The sequence below is a fragment of the Heterodontus francisci genome, chromosome 4, assembly GCF_036365525.1.
Source record: "Heterodontus francisci isolate sHetFra1 chromosome 4, sHetFra1.hap1, whole genome shotgun sequence".
NCBI classification, from domain to species: domain Eukaryota; kingdom Metazoa; phylum Chordata; class Chondrichthyes; order Heterodontiformes; family Heterodontidae; genus Heterodontus; species Heterodontus francisci.
In genome coordinates this window covers 156,697,929-156,720,934 of record NC_090374.1, presented here as the reverse complement: position 1 = coordinate 156,720,934, position 23,006 = coordinate 156,697,929, and the positions used below count along the sequence as shown (strand labels likewise).

The 23,006-nt window shown below is 44.2% G+C and overlaps 1 protein-coding gene across 1 annotated transcript in view; it reads left to right on the top strand.

Annotated features, from left to right (window-relative positions):
* Nucleotides 1-23,006, top strand: part of LOC137369343 (paladin-like) — a 158,546-nt gene that overhangs the window by 23,777 nt on the left and 111,763 nt on the right. The window contains exons 4-6 of the mRNA XM_068030414.1: nt 3,370-3,549; nt 10,391-10,555; nt 12,923-13,083. Coding sequence (XP_067886515.1) covers nt 3,370-3,549; nt 10,391-10,555; nt 12,923-13,083 — 506 coding nt within the window. The remainder of the gene's footprint in view (nt 1-3,369; nt 3,550-10,390; nt 10,556-12,922; nt 13,084-23,006) is intronic.

The following is a 23,006-nucleotide window of genomic DNA, read 5'->3' as shown; positions in this document are numbered from 1 at the left end:
TATCTGCTGGCCGCTGTCTCAACTTCCACTGCAGCACAGGTGGATGCCTTCCAATGTGTCAATGTTGCAGCAGCAGCTCAGATGGAGGTTGTGAGATCCCTGTCTGCTGCAGGTAGGCTCATGCTGTCTGCCATTCAGGTTGTGACTGCTGCCACCCAGTCACAAACTGCTGCCATTGTGGATGCTGATCTCAGTACATGACATGCAGGCTCTCACAGTATTCCAGCAATCGATCCTCAAACAGATTACTCGGATTGCTGAGGTGCTGCCCTGGGTGAGTGTCAGTTGCTTTGTGAAGAACAAACCTGCTGTCCTCTGTCAGGTTGATGGCATTTGTCCTTCCACCACTTCTGCAGTGCCCTTGCTGATGCCATTCAGCTGGCCAGCTCAGACTGTTCCTGCCCATGCCGAGGTGGTGCAGTCTGAAGCTGGGCTTTTAAGGCCCAGAGCTGCTTGAGGTCGTCCTGAAAGGTCATCTGCAGTCTCCACCGATGAAAGTCAGCAGCCTTCTACCAGCCGTGCTGCAGCCAATAGGGTAGGACTTTGTTGGAACACTAGGCCAGGCAAGGTCAGCTGGAAGACAGATACTAAAGATATGCACAAAGGCGATTAATTCTTTTTTTTTTGCATTATTGATGTATTGCTGGATAAAGAAGTTATGTGAAGCTATTGCTTTTGGCCTTTATTGAGTGATGTAGACAAAGTGGACTTGTCATGGAGAGTCTGAAATTGAGTTTTTGTAAGGGGGTGGTGGGTTCATGTTGGGGTGGGGATGTTTCAGCTGAAGCAAAACATCACATTGCAGTTCCTCTTTCTTTGTCAAGTTGCAGCTGGCGCATATGATCTCCCTTCTTCCTCCTCCTCCTTCTCCTCCTCTTCCCCCCCCTCCACCCCCAAGATGGCCTCCAGATCCCAAGGGGTCATGTGGCTGGGCCCACGTAATCACAATAGTAAAGTTGTGGGGGACACAGCACGCTACCTCAAATATGGAGTCGCTCTCAGACATATACTGCAGTGAGAATCTCAGTGACCCAGGCAGCGAAATCTCTTAGCTGTCTCCAAGATATTATTTGTGGCTCCATGGCTCTTGTTGAAGGTCCTCTGACCTCGTGTGGTGGGATGGCAGAAGGGATTCATGAGCCATGTGTGGAGGGGGTATCCCTTGTCTCTGAAGAGCCATTCTGTTATCTGTCTTGGTGGCCCAAAGGCAGTGGGTAGTGTAGACTGTCAAAGGGTGAAAGCATCGAGGTTGCCTTCAGGGTAGCAAGCATCCACCCATAAGAATTTTTTTGGTGTGGTTGCACACTAACTGCACATTTACTGAATGGCATCCCTTGCAGTTGTGGTCTCGCTCCCTGTTGATGTGGGGGACCCACAGAGCCAAGAGCATGCAGTTGATGGTGCCCTGCACCATTGGGAAGCTTGCTATCTTGGTGAACCCATGTGTCCTTTCATCCTGGTCTTCTCTCCTCCTGTAGAGTGGCTTTGTCACCTCCTGGATAGCTCTATGGACAGCAAACTGAGACATTGCTACTGTCACCAGCTGCCATCTTGAAGAAACAGGTCTTGAACAACGAAAGGGCAACAGTGATCTTCAAATCCACTTGGAGGACCATCCTCATCCTGGTTTCGGGCTTCAGGCCTTCGTGAAGGATGTGACATAACTCCATCATCACCTCCTTAGTAAAATGAAGCCTCTTCAGGCACAGCTTCTGGCTCATCCCAGTTTAGGACTGGTGCTCCCAGAAGACCCTCTCAAAGTAGGCCCTCTAAAGAGAACATTCCTTCTCCACCCTCATCGCAGAGGGTCCCCTCCCTGTCTCCTCCTCTGCCTATCCTGTTCAAACTGCAGAGCAAATGACACTGCAACTACTGTCCCCATACTAATGAAAAGCTATGGAATTCCTCAGCCTTCCTGTGGTCAGCACAAACCGTCAAACACCTTCAGCAACTCACCACAGTGCTTCCACCAAATTTGCCTGAGCAGAAGTAAGTCAAAGGCACCTCAGCTGCAACTTGTTGAATGGCCCTTTAAATAACTTCAGAACAGGGCTATTCTTGCTCAGTAATGCTTCTTGTTCCAGAGTGAATAAGTAAGGCATTCCCTGCACATTTGCTGGCCAATTTTAGTATTTGTGCTTTGTATCAGCCTGTTGACATCCATGAAGGCTGATCCTGTCCTTTCATCCCCCTTGGGCACACGCAGTGGATGCACCTGTGCACCACTCCAGTCGCCCGATACCGTGCAGCCCACAGGGGAAGTGACCAGTGCCTTTTAATGAGGGACACCCCCCCACCCCCAACCCTGCAGCCAGCAAGCAGCTCGCACGGTTTTTCGGGCCGTGCTTCCCATGAGGTGAGAGAGCTGCACACTGCATGGCTATTTGCAGTGGCGGCGGAATGAGGCCCTTAATTAGTCATTAATGCCCAGTTAACGGCCTCAATTGGTGGCGGGGTGGGAAGGCCATTCACAGGCCTTCCTGCCCTGGACTTAATTTTGGCAGAGGCGGGCGGGGGGTGAGGTCACCCACCATCCCACCCGATTATATGCTCTCCCAGCCTCCAGAGAGCATAACATTTCCCCCATAGAGTTTGTACAGGCCAAAATAAGCTAGGACATTGACTACTTCTTTGTGAAAGTAGTTGGTAGATTTGAGTTTGACCCCTAACTGCTATTGTTTCCTCCTCCATTATTTTCTCAGCCAAGTCCTAACATGTCTATCTTACAAAGGTAACTGTTCCTGTCTCTCCAATCCAATTACACTGAGGGCTTAAAGCTGAACTGTTAACCTGTCCTTCTTTTTCAGGAGCTGACTGGCCTGCTATGCATTTTCTGTTCTTTTAGATTTCCAACATTCAAGGTTTTCCTTCTCCATTATTTAACTCTTTATGAGGTGTGGCTTTGTGCTCAATTTATTTCACACACTATCTTCAACATTGCAGCTATTGAGTCCGACCCTTATACGCTTGCATATTTAGTTTTGGATTGGCATTTGTAAGCAGGCTCCTGTGTTTACACAATTACATCCAATTTTCATATCCTAGCAGCAGAATCCTAGAGCCTGTTTATTATGAGCTGAAATTCCCAGCTGAAGGAAATTACAGTGTAAGATTAACTATGGGGAATACTACTACTCGTGCTCAGCCTCATGCAAAGGTGCCTTAAATAATTCACACATGATAATTCCCCATTGAGCTTGTTAGTATTACTGCTAATTGTCGAGCTAGAAATTCAGAAGCTGAACCTTATGCTTAATTGTTTCTATAATTGTAAAGAAGATAAAGATCCTTTCATGCATCAATTTATTAGTGAACTGTTTGCAAATGACATCTGTTGGTGATACAATTTTTGACTATATGTCCTTTCAGGGCAAATATTTCATGGTCAAAGATCTTAACAACAAAGTTGATGTCCTTCTTACCATGAGTAATTATGGTGCACCAAACTTTCGCCAGACTGACCTTGGCTATCCAGTGTATGGCATGGGACAGCCAACAACGAAAGGCTTCTGCAAAGTACTACAAAGACTGAAGGAGGAAGGGCATCAGGTGAGAAATATGTTCAGTGCTGACCGGTGCTTCTTTCTCATGTGTGACTAGCACATTAGTTGGCATTGCAGTGCTAGACTGAAATGAGCAGAGTCATAAATGTTGAGGACTGTGGTATGTTGGCTGCTATTGGAGGTTCCATGATTATATTGTGGCTTAGTTGCAGGAGACTTTCCAGCAAATGCCTCAACTCTGCCAAATGCCTCCTCACATCAGTCTTAGTAGTAGTATTTCCATTTTGCCAGCCATCAAACCGAGGGCTAAGTGCTGTTGCTCCATCATTTGCTCACAGATTCCATTGTCTGCTTCAACAAATCGGCTGTCCTTTTGTTTTATTTTTGCCTCGTACTTCTCCCCTCCCTTGCACCAAGCTTTGGCAATGGCTAAAAATATTTTAAAAGCCTTTATAAAGACAGATAAAGTATTTGCCCCAATATGCAGCTACTTAGTTTTAAGTGTTTCCTTTAAAGTAAAATGGCAGCCCTTTAATGGTTAGCCTTATTTTCCATATCCTCCATGAGGCCAGGTTCTAGCTTAAGACCACAGCTGAATTGAGAATACCCTGCAAAAATTTTGGATAGCATTTAGCAAGTGGGCAGTGAAAATTCACTACAGAGTAGAAAAATGGGTGGTGCACATAAGGTGGAATGGGGCAGGTAGGCACAAACTCTGACAATGTTACTCTCCTGATTCCAGTGAGCGGGAATGTTTTAGAGCCTTTTCAGTTCACAATGATAATGAATGGATCTAGTTATAGCCTCAAATGTCAGTTTGTGGCTTGACTACTGACCATTGACAGCCATGCCTTCAGCAGTCTAGGCCCTAAGCTCGGACCCTCTCCTTTTCTCTATCTCTATCTCTTTCATTAAGTGAATCCTTAAAATGTACCTCTTTGACCAAGCTTTTGATTCCCTGTTCAAATATCTCCTGATGTGGCTCACTTCCAAATTTTGCCTGATAATGCTTCTGTGCAGTGCATTGGGACATTTTGCTACATTAAAGGAGCTATATAAATGTAAGTTGTTCTTTTACCTAGCAAGGTTGCCTTTCGTACTTTACTCCCAGAAGCAAACATCACCGGGTGGAAGCAGTTCCTCCAATTAGGAACTTGCAATCTGGTGATTAAATGTCAAGGAGCAGAACATTTCAAATTGATCTGCTGAAGGCTTGTGGAATGGTTTGAGCTCAATGTCTGACCAATCTCTATCTGAATCACAATGGTCAGTATCTGCTCATTCCACCAAAAAACTGGCTGAGAACTCACCTGAGGTCAGGGGTTTGTAAGTTGATGATTCTTTTGCAGAAACTCATTGAAACTTTTGTTTGAAAACTCTTTCTTTGGCAGCCTACTTATGTCAAACAGTTGCTTTCCACAGTAGTGCGTGGATAATTTAATAATTTTAAACATTTCTGACCATGACTTCATGAATTTTGACAACTGTTGCATGTGGAGACATGTTTCTTGCACCATTTTAGAACTTTACTATCTCATCTACTTTCTAAAATGTATTTAAATCCTTCCATAGCTATACCCTTCTATACCTCTGTAACCTCATCCAGAATAATGCAAATCTCCCCCCAACTTCACTGTCTCTAGCCTCTTGTGTATTTGCACCCCTTTTCCCCACTAAGAGGCTGATGTCACATGTTCTAGAATTCCCTTGCTAAGTCCCTCTACCTCCTTAAAACCCACCTCCTTGACAAATCTTTTGCTTACCCCTCCACCTATCATTTTCTTTGGCTCAGTGTCTATTTTTCTGGTTATACCATAGTGAAGGAAAATTCCTTCTTCCTCCAAAAGGAATTTTCCTCCACACAAGATCAGATGGCAGGTTGTTCAACCTTGCCCGTCTAAGAGCGAAGACCAAAGTACGGAAAGTCCTGATCAGGGAACTCCTCTTTGCTGACAATGCTGCATTAACATCTCACACTGAAGAGTGTCTGCAGAGACTCATCGACAGGTTTGCAACTGCCTGCAATGAATTTGGCCTAACCATCAGCCTCAAGAAAACGAACATCATGGGACAGGACATCAGAAATGCTCCATCCATCAAGATCGGTGACCACACTCTGGAAGTGGTTTAAGAGTTCACCTAACTAGGCTCAACTATCACCAGTAACCTGTCTCTCGATGCAGAAATCAACAAGCGCATGGGAAAGGCATCGCTGCTATGTCCAGACTGGCTAAGAGGGTGTGGGAAAATGGCACACTGACATGAACACAAAAGTCCGAGTGTATCAAGCCTGTGTCCTCAGTAACTTGCTCTACGGCAGCGAGGCCTGGACAACGTATGTCAGCCAAGAGGGACGTCTCAATTCATTCCATCTTCGCTGCCTCCGGAGAATCCTTGGCATCAGGTGGCAGGACCATATCTCCAACACAGAAGTCCTTGAGGCGGCCAACATCCCCAGCATATACACCCTACTGAGCCAATGGCGCTTGAGATGGCTTGGCCAGGTGAGTAGCATGGCAGATGGCAGGATCCCCAAGGACACATTGTACATCGAGCTCGTCACTGGTATCAGACCCACCAGCTGTCCATGTCTCTGCTTTAAAGACGTCTGCAAAAGCGACATGAAGTCCTGTGACATTGATCACAAATAGTGGGAGTCACTTGTCAGTGATCGCCAGAGTTGGCGGACAGCCATAAAGGCGGGGCTAAAGTGTGGCGAGTCGAAGAGACTTAGCAGCTGGCAGGAAAAAAGACAGAAGCGCAAGGCGACAGCCAACTGTGTAACAGCCCCGGCAACCAATTTTATCTGCAGCACCTGTGGAAGAGTCTGTCACTCTAGAATTGGCCTTTATAGACACTCCAGGCGCTGCTTCACAAACCACTGACCACCTCCAGGTGCTTACCTATTATCTCTCGAGACAAGGAGGCCAAAGAAAGAAGAAAACCATAGTGAAGTGTTTGGGATGTCTTCCTATGTATAAATGCAAGTTGTTTTGTTCCTCCTTCTCCTTCCTTCAATTTTTCCAAAGGTAACCATCACCAGAATCAATGCTCAACTCATTTGTAAAGGTCAGGGAGCCCATTTACTGTGATGAATGTGCAAGGTTTTGAGTTGTATTTGATTGAATGAGTGAATTTACCACTGTTAGATTTACGAATATAGTAAATATATAAGAACATAAGAACTAGGAGCCGGAGTAGGCAATTCAGCCCCTCGAGCCTGCTCCACCATTCAATACAATCATGGCTGATTTCATCTCGGCCTCAGGTCCACGTTCCTGCCCATTCTCCATACCCTTCAACCCACTTATAATTAAAAATCTGTCTATCTCCACCTTAAATTTACCCAATGTCCCGGCATCCACTACACTCTGACGTAGTGAATTCCACAGATTCACGACCCTTTGAGAGAAGTAATTTCTATGACAGATGTGTCATCACTTTGGCTAACAATTGGTGGATTCTTCATCAGTTTGCTATCAAATATCTCCAAAATCTGCCAAGGAAGAAATGTGCTGATGTGACTGGGCCACCAGGTATAATGGCTTGTGTCCACTCTTGAAAGAAAGAAAGACTTGCATTTATATAGCACCTTTGAAGACCACAACAACACACAATATATTATATATTTAACATAATAAAACATCCCAAAGCTCTTCACATTATAAAACAAAATATGACACTGAGCCACATAAGGAGATATTAGGTCAGATGACCAAAAGCCTGGTCAAAGAGGTAGGTTTTAAGGAGTGTCTTAAAGGAGGCAAGTGAGGTAGAGTGGTGGAGAGATGTAGGAAGGGTATTCCAGAGCTTAGGGCCTCGGAAACTGGAGGCGCAGTCACCAATGGTGGAGCTATTAAAATCGCGGATGCTCAAGAGGACAGAATTAGATGAGTGCAGATATCTTGGAAGGTTATGAAACTGGAGGATATTACAGAGATAGGGAGGGGGCGAGGCCATGGAGACATTTGAAAACAAGGATGAGAATTTTAAAATCAAGACGTTGCTTGACTTGGAGCCAACATAGGTCAGCGAGCACAGGGGTGAAAGGGGAAAGGGATTTGGTGTGAGTTAAGACATGGGGGCAACAGAGTTTTGGATGACTTCAAGTGTACAGACAGTAGAATGTGGGAAACCAGCCAGAAGTGCATTGGAATAGTCAAGTCTAGAATTAAAAAGGGCCTGAATGAGATGAGCTGAGACAGGGCAAAGTCGGGCAATGTAACAGAGGTGGAACTAGGTGGTCTTAGTGATGGCATGATTATGAGGTTGGAAGCTCATCTCTGGAGCAAATGTGACATGAAGGTTGTGCACAGACTGGCTTAATTTAAGACTGTTGCCAGGGAAAGGGATGGAGTCAGTAACCAGGAAATGGAGTTTGGAGAGGGGACCGAAAACGATGGCTTCAGTCTTCCCAATATTTAATTGGAGGAAATTTCTGCTCATCCAGTATTGTATGTCGGATAAGTAGTCTGATAGATTAGCAACCATGGAGGAATTGAGGGAGATGGTGGTAAGGTAGAACTGGGTGTCATCAGCGTGCATGTGAAAACTAATGTGCTTTTGGGTGATGTCGCCGAGGGGCAAAATGTAGATGAGTAATAGGAGGGGCTGAGGATAGATCTTGGGAGACACCAGAGGTAACGGTGCGGGAGTAGGAAGAGAAGCCATGGCAAGTGATTCTCTGGCTCCAATTAGATAGATAAGAATGGAACCAGGTGAGAGCAGCCCCACCCAGCTGGACAACAGTGGAGATGCATTGGAGGAGGGTGATGTGGTCAACAGTGTCAAAGGCTGCAGATATGTCGAAAAGGACAAGAAGGGATAGTTTACCTTTGTCACAGACACATAGGATGTCATTTGCGACTTTGTTAAGAGCTGTTTCAGTCTTGTGGCAGGGGTGGGAATCTGATTGGAGAGATTCAAACATGGAGTTCCGGGAAAGATGGGAACAGATTTCCTCACAGCAAACTCTCTCAAACAGCAGTGTGATAATGACCAGATAATCTTTTTTTTGTGAATTTGCTTGTGAGATAAATGTTGGCCAGGACACCAGGGTTAACACCTCTGCTCTTCTTCAAGATAATGCCGTGGGATCGTTTACCCCACCTGAGACAGCAGACAGGACCTCAGTTTAACATCTCTTCCGAAAGATGGTGTCGCTGACAGTGTAGCATTCCACTGGAAAGTCAGCCTAGATTTTTGTGCTCAAGTCCTGGAGTAGGGCTTGAACTCGCAACCTTCTGTCTTAGGGGTGTTACGACCAAGTGAGAAAGAGGTCTAGGGTTCCCTTTCAGCCTTCACCGGGTCTTACTGTAATAGGGTTACATTTTAAACACATCATGTTTTTAGCTCCCCCTTAGTGAATCCTTGTTCACTGCTTTCCAATTATTAGGCAAAGAAACCAGCACAGACACACAGGTTTTCTTAGGTTTAAAGAAGAAATATTGAAATTTATGAAACTTTAATTCGGTTGACACCTACAGATACATGACGCGCCCACATTAGCACGCATGCATGATACACACATGCAAATACAGACAGAAAAAAGTAGAAAAAATACAGTGGAAAAGTTTGAGGCAATATCTGAAGAGTTTTTGTTACGGGTCTTCGACCTCACCGTAGAGTCCTTGATTGGAGGTAGATCTTGCTTTTCGTTGGGACCCAGTATTCTTCTTAAACCTTGTTTGCTGTAGGAGATATTTCTCTCTTGGGGTTCATGTGTCTTCAGTGGATTCAGTTCTGTGAGAACAAGATGGGAACAGACAGGAGAGGCTGTGGTGAACCAGCCAGGAGAGGTCTTTTCAATCCAGGAGCAAACAGCTTTCTGCCAGTTCAAACACTGTCTCTACAATTTAAAACTCCCCAAGTTGGCCAGCAGGGTAGTCATGTGGCCGACTGGTATAACCACTTCTGGCTTTGTCTTGTCTTGTCCTTTCAAGCACTGTCTGTTAATATGCAAAAATGTCTTTCCAGCCACGGGTCCATTGTGGTTTTTTTAAAAATAAATTCTTCCTTCACTCCAGTAACAGTTTTGAAATCAATGTTTATGACAAAATTAATGTGCCTCATTCTTGGCAGGTGGGGGCAAGAATGGTACCCACTGAGCCACAGCTGACACACAATCTTGAGATAACAAACATATTTCACAGAGGAAAGATGTATCTCAATGTCCCTTCTCTCCATTACTAATCAGTAATATTGAGAAGCTACCCTCAGCGTTGGTCAATGAATGTCATGTGGGCCATTGGGTGGCCCATTGCATGCTGCACAAAACCCAAAGAATGAAACTGTTTCCACTGACAGTAGGGTTGGTAACTATAGAACACATATTTTAGGTAATCGGCAAAGGAACGGGGGGTGGGATGGGGGGAGGAAGTGGGGACATGGGTGATGGAGAGATGAGGAAAAATTATTTTATGTTATGAGTTATTGTGATCGGGAATACACTGCCTGAAAGCTTAGTGGAATCAGATTCAATAGCAACTTTCGAAAGGGCGTTGGATATATACTTGGAAAGGAAAAATTGCAGGGCTATAAAGAAAGAGCAGGGGAGTGGGACTAATTAGATCGCTCTTTCTAAGAACTGGCACAGGCATGGTGGGCCAAATGACTTCCTTCTGCATTGCTTATTTCTATGATTCTATGAATGGACAAGTGACTGCTTATGCACACCTCACTGGATAAAGTGTAAATTTTAATGAGCGGAAGATTGAATGTAAACTTATTTTGCCAAAAGCTCAGATACTGTTATTGAAAATTCTTTATATTATATTTTTGAAAGAATGCTCTTTAATATTTGAAAATATAGAGAAATCATGATAATTTTTGACTGAAACTTTAACATTCATCCAAAATGTCTGTTTCCAAACTCTCAAACTACAAAGGAAATCATTTGCTTTAATGTTCGAGAGGAGCCTGTCATTTTGTTTCACCAAGATGATGATTTTATTCCTTACACCCCACGTGAGCACAATGACCTGCAGGAAAATCTCTACAATCTGACTCAAAGAGGTCAGGTGGAAAAACTGGAATTAATCATCAAAAAGGAGGTATGTGAATTTCCAAAGTTTTCCAGAGTTTTATAAATGACACCTGATATTTGTTAGATGTGATGATTATTGCACTTATCTACTACTCATTTACCTGTAAAGAACAGCTTTTAAAGTCCATGCTATCAATTGCAACTTGTTGATCTGTCTGTAATGGGATACAATCTCTAAATGTTGGCTTGGTGCATACAGTGATGGTCTTTGTACTACTTCTAGAATCTGAATTCATTTTCTTTTTGTATTTATTCATGGTATGTGCATATCACTGACAAGGCTGACATTTATTATCCATTCCTAGTTACCTTGATAAGGCAGTGGTGGACCACTTTCCTGAACCTCTGCTGTTATTCCTTAGAGCGGTTTGATACAACTGAGTGGCTTGGTCGGCCACTTCAGAAGGCATTTAAGAGTCAACCACATTGGTGTGTAACTGGAGTCACATATAGGCTAGACTGAGTAAGGACCCAGGCTTCCTACCCTAATGGACATTAGTAGGAGCATAGGAACTCGGGAGTAGGCCATTTAGCCCCTCGGGGCTGTTTTGCTAGCCTGTGATCTAACTGCACATATCCACCTTTGCCCCATATCCCTTAATACCTTTGGTTAACAAAAATCTAACAAGCTCAGATTTAAAACTAACGATTGATTTAGCTTCAGTTGCTGTTTGCAGAAGGGCATTCCAAACTTCTACTACCCTTTGTGCCTAGGAGTGTTTCCTAATTTCACTCCCGAAGGTCCTGGCTCTAATATTTAGACTATACTCCCAGTCCTAGATTCCAGAATCAGCAGAAATAGTTTCTCTCTATCTACCCTATCTGTTCACCTTAAAATCTTGAAAGCTTTGATCAAATCACCCCCTAACTTTCTAAATTACAGAGAATACAACCTTAGTTTGTGTAATCGCTCTTTGTAATTTAATCCTTGGAGTCCAGGTATCATTCTGGTAAACCTATGCTGCAATTCAAGGCCAATATATCCTTTCTAAGGTGTGGTGCCGTGAACTGCTCACAGTACTCCAGCTGTGGTCTAACCAGGGCTTTATACAATTGAAGCATGACTTCTACCCCCTTGTATTCTATTCTTCGAGATAGAAAGGCCAGCATTCCATTCGCATTTTTGATTTGTTTGGGGGGGTGAACCAGTTGAATTTTTATGATAGATTCATGGTCGCTTTTACAGACAGCTTTTTATCTCCAGAATTATTTTTAAACTGAATTAAATTTCTCCAATTATCATGGTGGGATTTAAACTCATGTCTCTGGGATTATTAGTCCAGTGATCAGATGGTTTCAAGTTAAAAGTGGGATATGTTTAGGATTACTGTCAGACTAAGCCCAAATGTAAACAAATGGCAATTTTATGAGTAGAACAGTAGGTAACCTTGCCTGCCAACAGCTAACGTTACAGGTTTGTGACCTTTCATCAGAACTTTCATCAGTTAACCCTGCTTCTCTCTCCACAGATGCTGCCTGACCTGCTGAGTATTTCCAGCACTTCCTGTTTTTATTTCAGATTTCCAGCATCTACAGTATTTTGCTTTTATTTTAGCACTATCTGACCTGTTGGCTAGATTCCTCCCAAGAGGATTTGCATCTGCAATGCACAGAAAAGGACTCCAACATTGGTCGCAGAGGTCTCAGTTGCTCCAGCTGTGATGAAGTGGGGCACAGAATGGCCAATAGATAATCAAAGGCAAGGGTCTGGGCCCCAGATGGGAAAAACAAACCTGACCATGAGGCAAGAGATTACTGGATGTATAACAACATTTGATTAAAGGAACATTACAGCTTTGCTACACCCAGTCTCACTGATTGGGTAGCCCACCTAAGGATTCGGTGATACCTTGTCGGCAGTAACAGTGGTAACCATACCTGCTATGAAACATCTGACACTTAACATGTAGGACAATCTTTGTTTAATGTTAATATACCGCTTTTTATATTAATTTTGTTCAAAGTTAATATACTGCTGGTCAAGGTTCAGCTAGAATACCACACATAGAGAAATAGGAATATCTAGCCTTGTACCATTTGAGATTCAAAAACATCTGAAAGATGGGAACCATATGACTATTATTATTCATAATGAGAAAATGCAGGTGATGACTTAGAGCCAGGCAAAGGCTGGGGAGCTGAAACAAACAAAAGTAATGGGAACACCAGCCAAAGTGTCGAGTTTAACACACACAGCACCAGAGAGAGCAGCCAGGTTTTGGGTTGAGGAATATCCAGTCACAAATAGATGGGCTTTTCATGATGCCATGCAAATGAACAAAATGTGTTACAATGCTTATCTTGTAGAGGAAACTATGATTTGAAGCCTGAGAAAATCCATACAAGGCCAAGTAATCTTTTCTTTTATATTTAGCTGCTGGATTTTGCTGCTTTGAGCAACAAGACTTACTTTGTATACAATGGTACAGAGCAATTTGTTGCTGAGGCTCTCCCGAGGACAATTGAGAATGAAGATGATGTTCGTGTCTCAGAAGAGATCTATAGAAGCCACATCTTTATGATGCCATTCTTCAGGTAGCTTTAGTAATTTCTATTTTATTTATTTAGAGATACAGCACTGAAACAGGCCCTCTGGCCCGACCATCAACCACCCATTTATACTAATCCTACATTAATCCTATATTCCTACCACATCCCCAACTTCCCTCAATTCCCCTACCACCTACCTATACTAGGGGCAATTTATAATGGCCAATTTACCTATCAAGCTGCAAGTCTTTGGCTGTGGGAGGAAACCGGAGCACCCGGCGAAAACCCACACCGTCACAGGGAGAACTTGCAAACTCCGCACAGGCAGTACCCAGAATTGAACCCGGGTCGCTGGAGCTGTGATGCTAACCACTGCGCTACTCATTTACCGTGCTTGGGATTCACATCCAAATGCTGACCACACCACTTCTCTTCCTTTCTCTTGATATTGTTAGCTGATATTATTAACGCTTTCCTCTCCTCAGGTACTGTACACTTCCAAAATGTTTAAATGTGCTGTCACCTCCCAAATCTGTGCCCATCTTTCCCGTAACTTCATGTCTAAACCTCTCAAATCAGGTTTCTGTCCCCGCCACAGCACGGAAACAACCTTATCAAAGTCACAAATGACATCTTATTTGACTGTGGCCATAATAAACAATCTCTTCACATCTTTCTTTATCAGTCTGCAGTCTTTGACATGGTTGACCACACCAGGCTCTTCCAATATCTCTTCTCTGTCATCCAGTTAGGCGGGACTGCCCTCCCCTGGTTCCATTCCTATCTGTCCAGTCATGGCTAGAACATACGAATTAGGAGCAGGAGTAGGCCACTTGGCCCCTCGGGCCTGCTCCACCATTCAATAAGATCATGGCTGCTCTGATTGTAACCTCATCTCCACATTCCCGCCTACCCCCAATAACCTTTCACCTCCTTGCTTATCAAGAATCTATCTACCTCTGTCTTAAAAATATTTCAAGACTTTGCTTCCACTGCCTTTTGAGGAAGAGAGTTCCAAAGACTCACCACCCTCTGAGAGAAAAAATTTCTTAAATGGGCAGCCCCTTATTTTTAAATAGTGGCCCCTAGTTCTAGATTCTACTACAGGAGGAAACAATCTTTCCACATCCAGCCTGTAAAGACCCCTCAGGATCTTATATGTTTCAATCAAGTCGCCTCTTACTCTTCTAAACTCCTGTGGATACAAGCCTAGCCTGACCCACCTTTCCTCATAAGACAACCTACACATTCCAGGTATTAGTCTAGTAAACATTCTCTGAACTGCTTTCAACGCATTTACATCCTTCCTTAAATAAGGAGACCAATACTGTACACAGTACTCCAGATGTGGTCTCACCAATGCCCTGTATAACTGCAGCATAACCTTCCTACGTTTGTATTTAATTCCCCTCGCAGTAAACAATAACATTCTATGAGCTTTCTGAATTACTTGCTGAACCTGCAAACCTTTTGCAATTCATAATCATCTGCAATTCATGCAGTAGGACACCCAGATCCCTTTGCATCTCACAGCTCTGCAATCTCTCACCATTAGAAAATATGCTTCTTTTTTATTCTCCCTGCCAAAATGGACAAGTTCACACTTTCCCACATTATACTCCATTTGCTAGATCTTTGCCCACTCATTTAACCTATCTATATTCTTTTGTACCCTACTTATGTCTTCTTCACAACTTACTTTCCTGCCTATCTTCGTGTCATCAGCAACTTTAGCAACCATACAAAGAACAAAGATCAAAGAACAGTACAGCACAGGAACAGGCCATTCGGCCCTCCAAGCCTGCGCCGATCTTGACGCCTGCCTAAACTAAAACCTTCTGCACTTCCGGGGTCCGTATCCCTCTATTCCCATCCTATTCATGTATTTGTCAAGATGCCTCTTAAATGTCTCTATGGTACCTGCTTCCACCACCTCCCCCGGCAACAAGTTCCAGGCACTCACCACCTTCTGTGTTAAGAACTTGCCTCGCACATCCCCTCTAAACTTTGCCCCTCGCACCTTAAACCTATGTCCCCTCGTAACTGACTCTTCCACCCTGGGAAAAAGCTTCTGACTATCCACTCTGTCCATGCCACTTATAACTTTGTAAACCTTTATCATGTCACCCCTCCACCTCCGTCGTTTCAGTGAAAACAATCCGAGTCTATCCAACCTCTCCTCATAGCTAATGCCCTCCAGACCAGGCAACATCCTGGTAAACCTCTTCTGTACCCTCTCCAAAGCCTCCACGTCCTTCTTGTAGTGTGGCGACCAGAATTGCACACAATATTCTAAGTGTGGCCGAACTAAAGTTCTGTACAGCTGCAGCATGACTTGCCAATTTTTATACTCTATGCCCCGATCGATGAAGGCAAGCATGCCGTATGCCTTCTTGACTACCTTATCCACCTGCGTTGCCACTTTCAGTGACCTGTGGACCTGTACGCCCAGATCTCTCTGCCTGTCAATACTCCTAAGGGTTCTGCCATTTACTGTATACTTCCCACCTGCATTAGACCTTCCAAAATGCATTACCTCACATTTGTCTGGATTAAATGCCATCTGCCATTTCTCCGTCCAAGTCTCCAACCGATCTATATCCTGCTGTATCCTCTGACAATCCTCATCACTGTCCGCAACTCCACCAACCTTTGTGTCGTCCGCAAACTTACTAATCAGACTAGCTATATTTTCCTCCAAATCATTTATATATACTACAAAGAGCAAAGATCCCAGCACTGATCCCTGCGGAACACCACTAGTCACATCCCTCCATTCAAAAAAGCACCCTTCCACTGCTACCCTCTGTCTTCTATGACCGAGCCAGTTCTGTATCCATCTTGCAAGCTCCCCTCTGATCCCGTGTGACTTCACCTTTTGCACCAGTCTGCCATGAGGGACCTTGTCAAAGGCTTTACTGAAGTCCATATAGATAACATTCACTGCCCTTCCTTCATCAATCATCTTCGTCACTTCCTCAAAAAACTCAATCAAATTAGTGAGACACGACCTCCCCTTCACAAAACCATGCTGCCTCTTGCTAATAAGTTCACTTGTTTCCAAATGGGAGTAAATCCTGTCCCGAAGAATCCTCTGTAATAATTTCCCTACCACTGACGTAAAGCTCACTGGCCTATAATTTCCTGGATTATCCTTGCTACCCTTCTTAAACAAAGGAACAACATTGGCTATTCTCCAGTCCTCTGGGACCCCACCTGTAGCCAATGAGGATGCAAAGATTTCTGTCAAGGCCCCAGCAATTTCTTCCCTTGCCTCCCTCAGTATTCTGGGGTAGATCCCATCAGGCCCTGGGGACTTATCTACCTTAATGCTTTGCAAGACACCCAACACCTCCTCCTTTTTGATAATGAGATGACTGAGACTATCTACACTCCCTTCCCTAGGCTCATCATCCACCAAGTCCTTCTCCTTGGTGAATACTGATGCAAAGTACTCATTTAGTACCTTGCCCATTTCCTCTGGCTCCACACATAGATTCCCTTCTCTGTCCTTGAGTGGGCCAACCCTTTCCCTGGTTACCCTCTTGCTCTTTATATACGGATAAAAAGCCTTGGGATTTTCCTTAATCCTGTTTGCCAATGACTTCTCATAACCCTTTTTAGCCCTCCTGACTCCTTGCTTAAGCTCCTTCCTACTGTCTTTATATTCCTCAAGGGATTCATCTGTTCCTAGCCTTCCAGCCCTTACGAATGCTTCCTTTTTCTTTTTGACGAGGCTCACAATATCCCGCATTATCCAAGGTTCCCGAAACTTGCCAAACTTATCCTTCTTCTTCACAGGAACATGCTGGTCCTGGATTCTAATCAACTGACATTTGAAAGACTCCCACATGTCAGACGTTGATTTACCCTCAAATAGCCGCCCCCAATCTAAATTCTTCAGTTCCTGCCTAATATTGTTATAATTAGCCTTCCCCCAATTTAGCACCTTCACCTGAGGACTACTCTTATCCTTATCCACGTACCTTAAAACTTACGGAATTATGGTCACTGTTCCCGACAGGACCTGTGGTCCCTTCATCCAAGTCATTTGTATAAATTGTAAAAAGTTGAGGCCCCAGCACTAATCCCCATGGCATATCACTTGTTACATCTTGCCAACCAGAAAATGACCCATTTATGCCTACTCTCTGTTTCCTGTTAGCTAGCCAATCTTCTATTCATGCCAATATGTTCTCCCCTACACCATGAGCTTTTATTTTCCACAATAACCTTTGATGTGGCACCTTATCAAATGCCTTCTGGAAATCTAAGTACAGTACCAGATCCCCTTTATCCACAGCACATATTACTTCTTCAAAGAAGTCCAATAAATTGGTTAAACATGATTTCCCTTTCACAAAACGTGGTAGGAATATGGGATTAGTGTAGGATTAGTATAAAATGGGTGGTTGATGGTCAGCACAGACTCGGTGGGCCGAAGGGCCTGTTTCAGTGCTGTATCTCTAAACTAAACTAAACTAAAACCATGTTGACTCTGCCTGATTACTTTGGATCTTTCTAAGTGCCCAGGTATAACGTCTTTAATAATAGCTTCTAACATTTTTCCTATGACAGATGTTAAGCTAACTGGCCTGTAGTTTCCTGCTTTCTGTTTCCCTCTCTTTTTGAATAAAGGAGTTACATTCGCTATTTTCCAATCTAATGGAACCTTCCCTGAATCTAGGACATTTTGGAAAATTAAAATCAATGCATCAACTATCTCATGAGCCACTTCTTTTTAGACCCTAGGATGAAGTCCATCAGGAGCTGGGGACTTGACAGCCCGCAGATCCAACAATTTGTTTGGTACCACTTCCCTGGTGATTGTAATTTTCTTGAGTTCCTCACTCCCTTCTATTTCCTGATTTACAGCTATTTCTGGGCTGTTACTTGTATCCTCTATAGTGAAGACTGCTGCAAAATACTTGCTCAATTCATCTGCCGTCTACTTATTATCCATTATTAATTCCCCAGACTCACTTTCTATAGGATCAACGCTCACTTTGTTAACTCTTTTTTTCTTTTTAAAATATCTATAGAAACTCTTACTATCTGGCCAGCTTTCTCTCGTTTTTTTCCCTCTAATTTTTCCCTCCTTATCAATCTTTTAGTCATTCTTTGCTTTTTTAATATTCTGTCCAATCTTCTGACACAACTATCTGCTTTTTCTTGAAGTTTGTTACTCTCTTTAACTTTTTTTGGTTAACCATAGATGGTGGGTCATCCCCTTGGAACCTTTCTCTCTTATTAGAATGTATCTATTCTGTGTATTCTGAAATATCCCCTTATATGTCTGCCATGGCATCTCTATTGAGCTATCCCTTAACCTATTTTGCCAGTTCACTTTAGCTCGCTCTGCATTCATGCCCTCATAATTGCCCTTATTTAAGTTTAAAATACTAGCCTTAGACCCATACTTCTCTCCCTCAAGCTGAATGTAAAATTCAATCATATTATGATTGCTTCTACCTCGGGGTGCCTTCACTATGAGGTCATTAATTAATCCTATCTTGTTGCACAATACCAGGTCTAGCATCGCCTGCTCTCTGGTTGGCTCCAGAACATGCTGTTCTAAGAAACTATCCTGAAAACATTCTATGTACTCCTCATCTAGGCTACCTTTGCCCATCTGATTTTTCCAGTCTATGTGTAGCTTAAAATCCCCCATGATTATCACCGTACCTTTCTGACAAGCTCCCATTATTTCTTCCTTTATACACTGTCCTACCGTGTGGTTACTGTTAGGGGGGCTGTATACCACTCCCACGAGTGACTTCTTGCCTTAATCATTTCTCATCTCTACCCAAACCACTTCTACATCCTGGTTTCCTGAACTTAGGTCATCCCACCTAATGTGCTAATGCCACCATTAATTAACAGAGCCACCCCTCCACCTTTTCCTAGCTTTCTGTCCTTCCTAAATGCTATGTACCCTTCAATATTCAGGTCCCAATCTATGTCATGCTGCAGCCATGTCTCTGTAATGGCTATCACATTGTACTTATTTATTTCTAGAGAATCAGCTGTAATGGGTGCTCTTCCTGCTCCCACACCGTTAATCTGTAGTCCCCTAAGATTCTATCCTTGGCTGTCTCTTATTTCTCATCTACATGCTGCCCCTCAGTGACACCATCTGTAAACACAATGATGGGCTCCACATGTACGCTGACAACATCCCGCTGTACCTCACCACCACCTCTCTCAACCCTCTGCTGTGTATGCTTTGTTATGCTGCTTGTTTGACATCCAGTCCTGCATCAGCAGAAATTTCATAGAATTACGTAGAATGTACAGCATAGAAATAGATGATTTGGCCCAACCAGTCCATGCTGGCATTTAGGTTCCAATCGAGCCTCCTCCCGTTCTGAATTATCCATCTCTATAAGCACAACTCTCTATTCCCTACTGCTTCATATGCTTATTGAGCCTCCCCTTCAATGCATCTATACTATTGGCCTCAATCACACCCTGTGGTAGAGAGTTCCACATTCTCACCACTCTCTGGGTAAAGAAATTTCTTATGAATTCCCTATTTGATTTCTTGGTGGTTATCTTATATTGATGGCCTCTAATTTTGTTCTTCCTCCAAAGTGAAAACATACTCTCTCTCTGTCTATATCAAAACCTTTTATAATTTTAAAGACATCTACTCGGTCAATATGGTTGACTCTTATATGCCCTCTGAAATGGCCTAGCAGGCCACTCGGTTGTATCTAACCGCTACGAAGTCAGTAAAAAGGAATGAAACCAGACGGACTGCCCGGCATCGACCTAGGCACCAGAAACGACAACGGCAAAACCAGCACTGTCGACCCTGCAAAGTCCTCATTACTAACATCTGGGGGCTTATACCAAAGTTGGGAGAGCTGTCCCACAGACTAGTCAAGCAACAGCCTGACATAGTCATACTCACGGAATCACACCTTACAGACAATGTCCCAGACACTGCCATCACTATCCCCGGTTATGTCCTGTCCCACTGGCAGGACAGACCTAGCAGAGGTGGCAGCACAGTGGTTTACAGTGGGGAGGGAGTTGCCCTGGGAGTCCTCAACATCGACTCCGGACCCCATGAAGTCTCATGGCATCAGGTCAAACATGGACAAGGAAACCTCCTACTGATTACCACCTACTGCTCTCCCTCAGGTGATGAGTCAGTACTCCTCCATGTTGAACACTCCTTGGAGGAAGCCCTGAGGGTGTCAAGGGTGCAGAATGTACTCTGGGTCGGGGACTTCAATGTCCATAACCAAGAGTACCACCACTACTCACCAAGCTGGCCGAGTCCTAAAGGACATAGTTGCTGGACTGGGTCTGCAGCAGGTGATGAGGGAACCAACAAGAGGGAAAAACATACTTGGCCTCGTCCTCACCAATCTGCCTGCTGCAGATGCATCTGTCCATGCCAGTATTGGTAGGAGTGACCACCGCACAATCCTTGTGGAGACGAAGTCCCGCCTTCACATTGAGGATACCGTCCATCACGTTGTGTGGCACTATCACCGTGCTAAATGGGATAGATTCCAAACAGATCTAGCAATGCAAAACTGGGCATCCATGAGGCGCTGTGGGCCAACAGCAGTTTTGTACTCAACCACAATATGTGACCTCATGACCCGGCATATCCCCCACTCTACCGTTACCATCAAGCCAGGAGACCAACCCTGGTTCAATGAAGAGTGCAGGAGGGCATGCCAGGAGCAGCACCAGACATACCTCAAAATGAGGTGTCAACCTGGTGAAGCTACAACAGAGGACTACTGCATAAGCAGCATGCGATAGACAGAGCTAAGTGATCCCATAACCAATGGATCAGATCTAAGCTCTGTAGTCCTGCCACATCCAGCCATGAATGGTGGTGGACATTTAAACAACAAACTGGAGGAGGTGGCTCCACAAATATCCCCAATTTGATTCACTCCGCATGATATCAAGAAACGACTGAAGGCACTGGATACTGCAAAGGCTATAAGCCCTGACAATATTCCGGCAATAGTACTGAAGACCTGTGCTCCTAGCCAAGCTGTTCCAGTACAGCTACAACACTGGCGTCTACTCGGCAATGTGGAAAATTGCCCAGGTATGTCCTGTACACAAAAAGCAGGACAAGTCCAACCCGGCCAATTACCGCCCCATCAGTCTACTCTCAATCATCAGTAAAGTGATGGAAGGTGTCATCGACAGTGCTATCAAGTGGCACTTGCTTAGCAATAACCTGCTCAGTGACACTCAGTTTGAATTCCGCCAGGGCCACTCAGCTCCTGACCTCATTACAGTCTTGGTTCAAACATGGACAAAAGAGCTGAACTCAAGAGATGAGGTGAGAGTGACTGCCCTTGACATCAAGGCAGCATTTGACCAAATATGGCATCAAGGAGCCCCAGCAAAACTGAAGTCAATGGGAAACAGGGGGAAAACTGGTCATACCTAGCACAAAGGAATATGGCTGTGGTTGTTGGAGGTCAATCTTATGAGCTCCAGGACATCACTGCAGGAGTTCCTCAGGGTAGTATCCTAGGCCCAACCATCTTCAGCTTCCTTCAATCATTAGGTCAGAAGTGGGGATGTTCGCTGATGATTGCACAATGTTCAGCACCATTTGCGACTCCTCAGATACTGAAGCAGTCCGTGTAGAAATGCAGCAAGACCTGGACAATATCCAGGCTTGGGCTGATAAGTGGCAAGTAACATTTGAGCCACACAAGTGCCAGACAATGACCATCTCCAACAAGAGAGAATCTAACCATCTCCCCTTGACATTCAATGGCATTACCACCGCTGAATCCCCCACTATCAACATCCTGGGGGCTACCGTTGACCAGAAACTGAACTGGAGTAACCGTATAAATACCCTGGCTACAAGAGCAGGTCAGAGGTTAGGAATCCTGCAATGAGTAACTCATCTCCTGACTCCCCAAAGCCTGTCTACCATCTACAAGGCACAAATCAGGAGTGTGATGGACTACTCTCCACTTGCCTGGATGGCTGCAGCTCCAACAATACTCAAGAAGCTCGACACCATCCAGAACAAAGCAGCCCGCTTGATTGGCACCCCATCCACCATTTTCAACATTCACTCCCTCCACCACTGACGTGCAGTGGCAGCAGTGTGTACCATCTACAAGATGCACTGCAGCAATGCATCAAGGCTCCTTAGGTAGCACCTTCCAAACCCGCGACCTCTACCAACTAGAAGGATAAGGGGAGCAAATGCATGGGAACACCACCACCTGCAAGTTCCCATCCAAGTCACACACCATCCTGACTTGGAAGTATATCGCCGTTCCTTCACTGTTGCTGGGTCAAAATCCTGGAACTCCCTTCCTAACAGCACTGTAGGTGTACCTCCCCCACATGGACTGCAGCAGTTCATGAAGGCAGCTCACCACCACCTTCTCAAGGGCAATTAGGGATGGCAATAAATGCTGGCCTAGCCACCGACACCCACATCCCATGAATGAATTAAAAAAAATACTCCTTAGCCTTCTGTTCTCATTGGAAAAGCCTATTCATCTTTTCCTGATAAGTATAACCTCTTTGTAAATTTTTTTGCATCCTTTCTAGTTCTTTATATACTTTTTATATTATGGAGACCACAACTGTACATACTACTCCCAGTATGGTCTAACCAAGATTTGATACAGGTTTAGCCTAGATTCTCTGCTTTTCAGTTCTATCTCTCTAGAAGTACACCCTAGTGCTTGTTTTGCTTTTTTAATGGCCTTATTAACCTGAGTTGCTTCTTTTAGTGATTTGTGTATTGTACCCTGTGATGGAATCCGTGGTTGCAAAGCTTGTTTTTTTCATACCCAAACTGTGAAGGAAACTAGAATTGAAACAGAAACCAAAACTGAAACAGAAGCTGAAAATACAACTGCAAGTTTCAAGGGAAACTGACACTGGTTAGAACCAGATAAAAGGAGATAGAGTCCTCCCCTGACTAGGCAGACCAGGCAGAGCAGGCA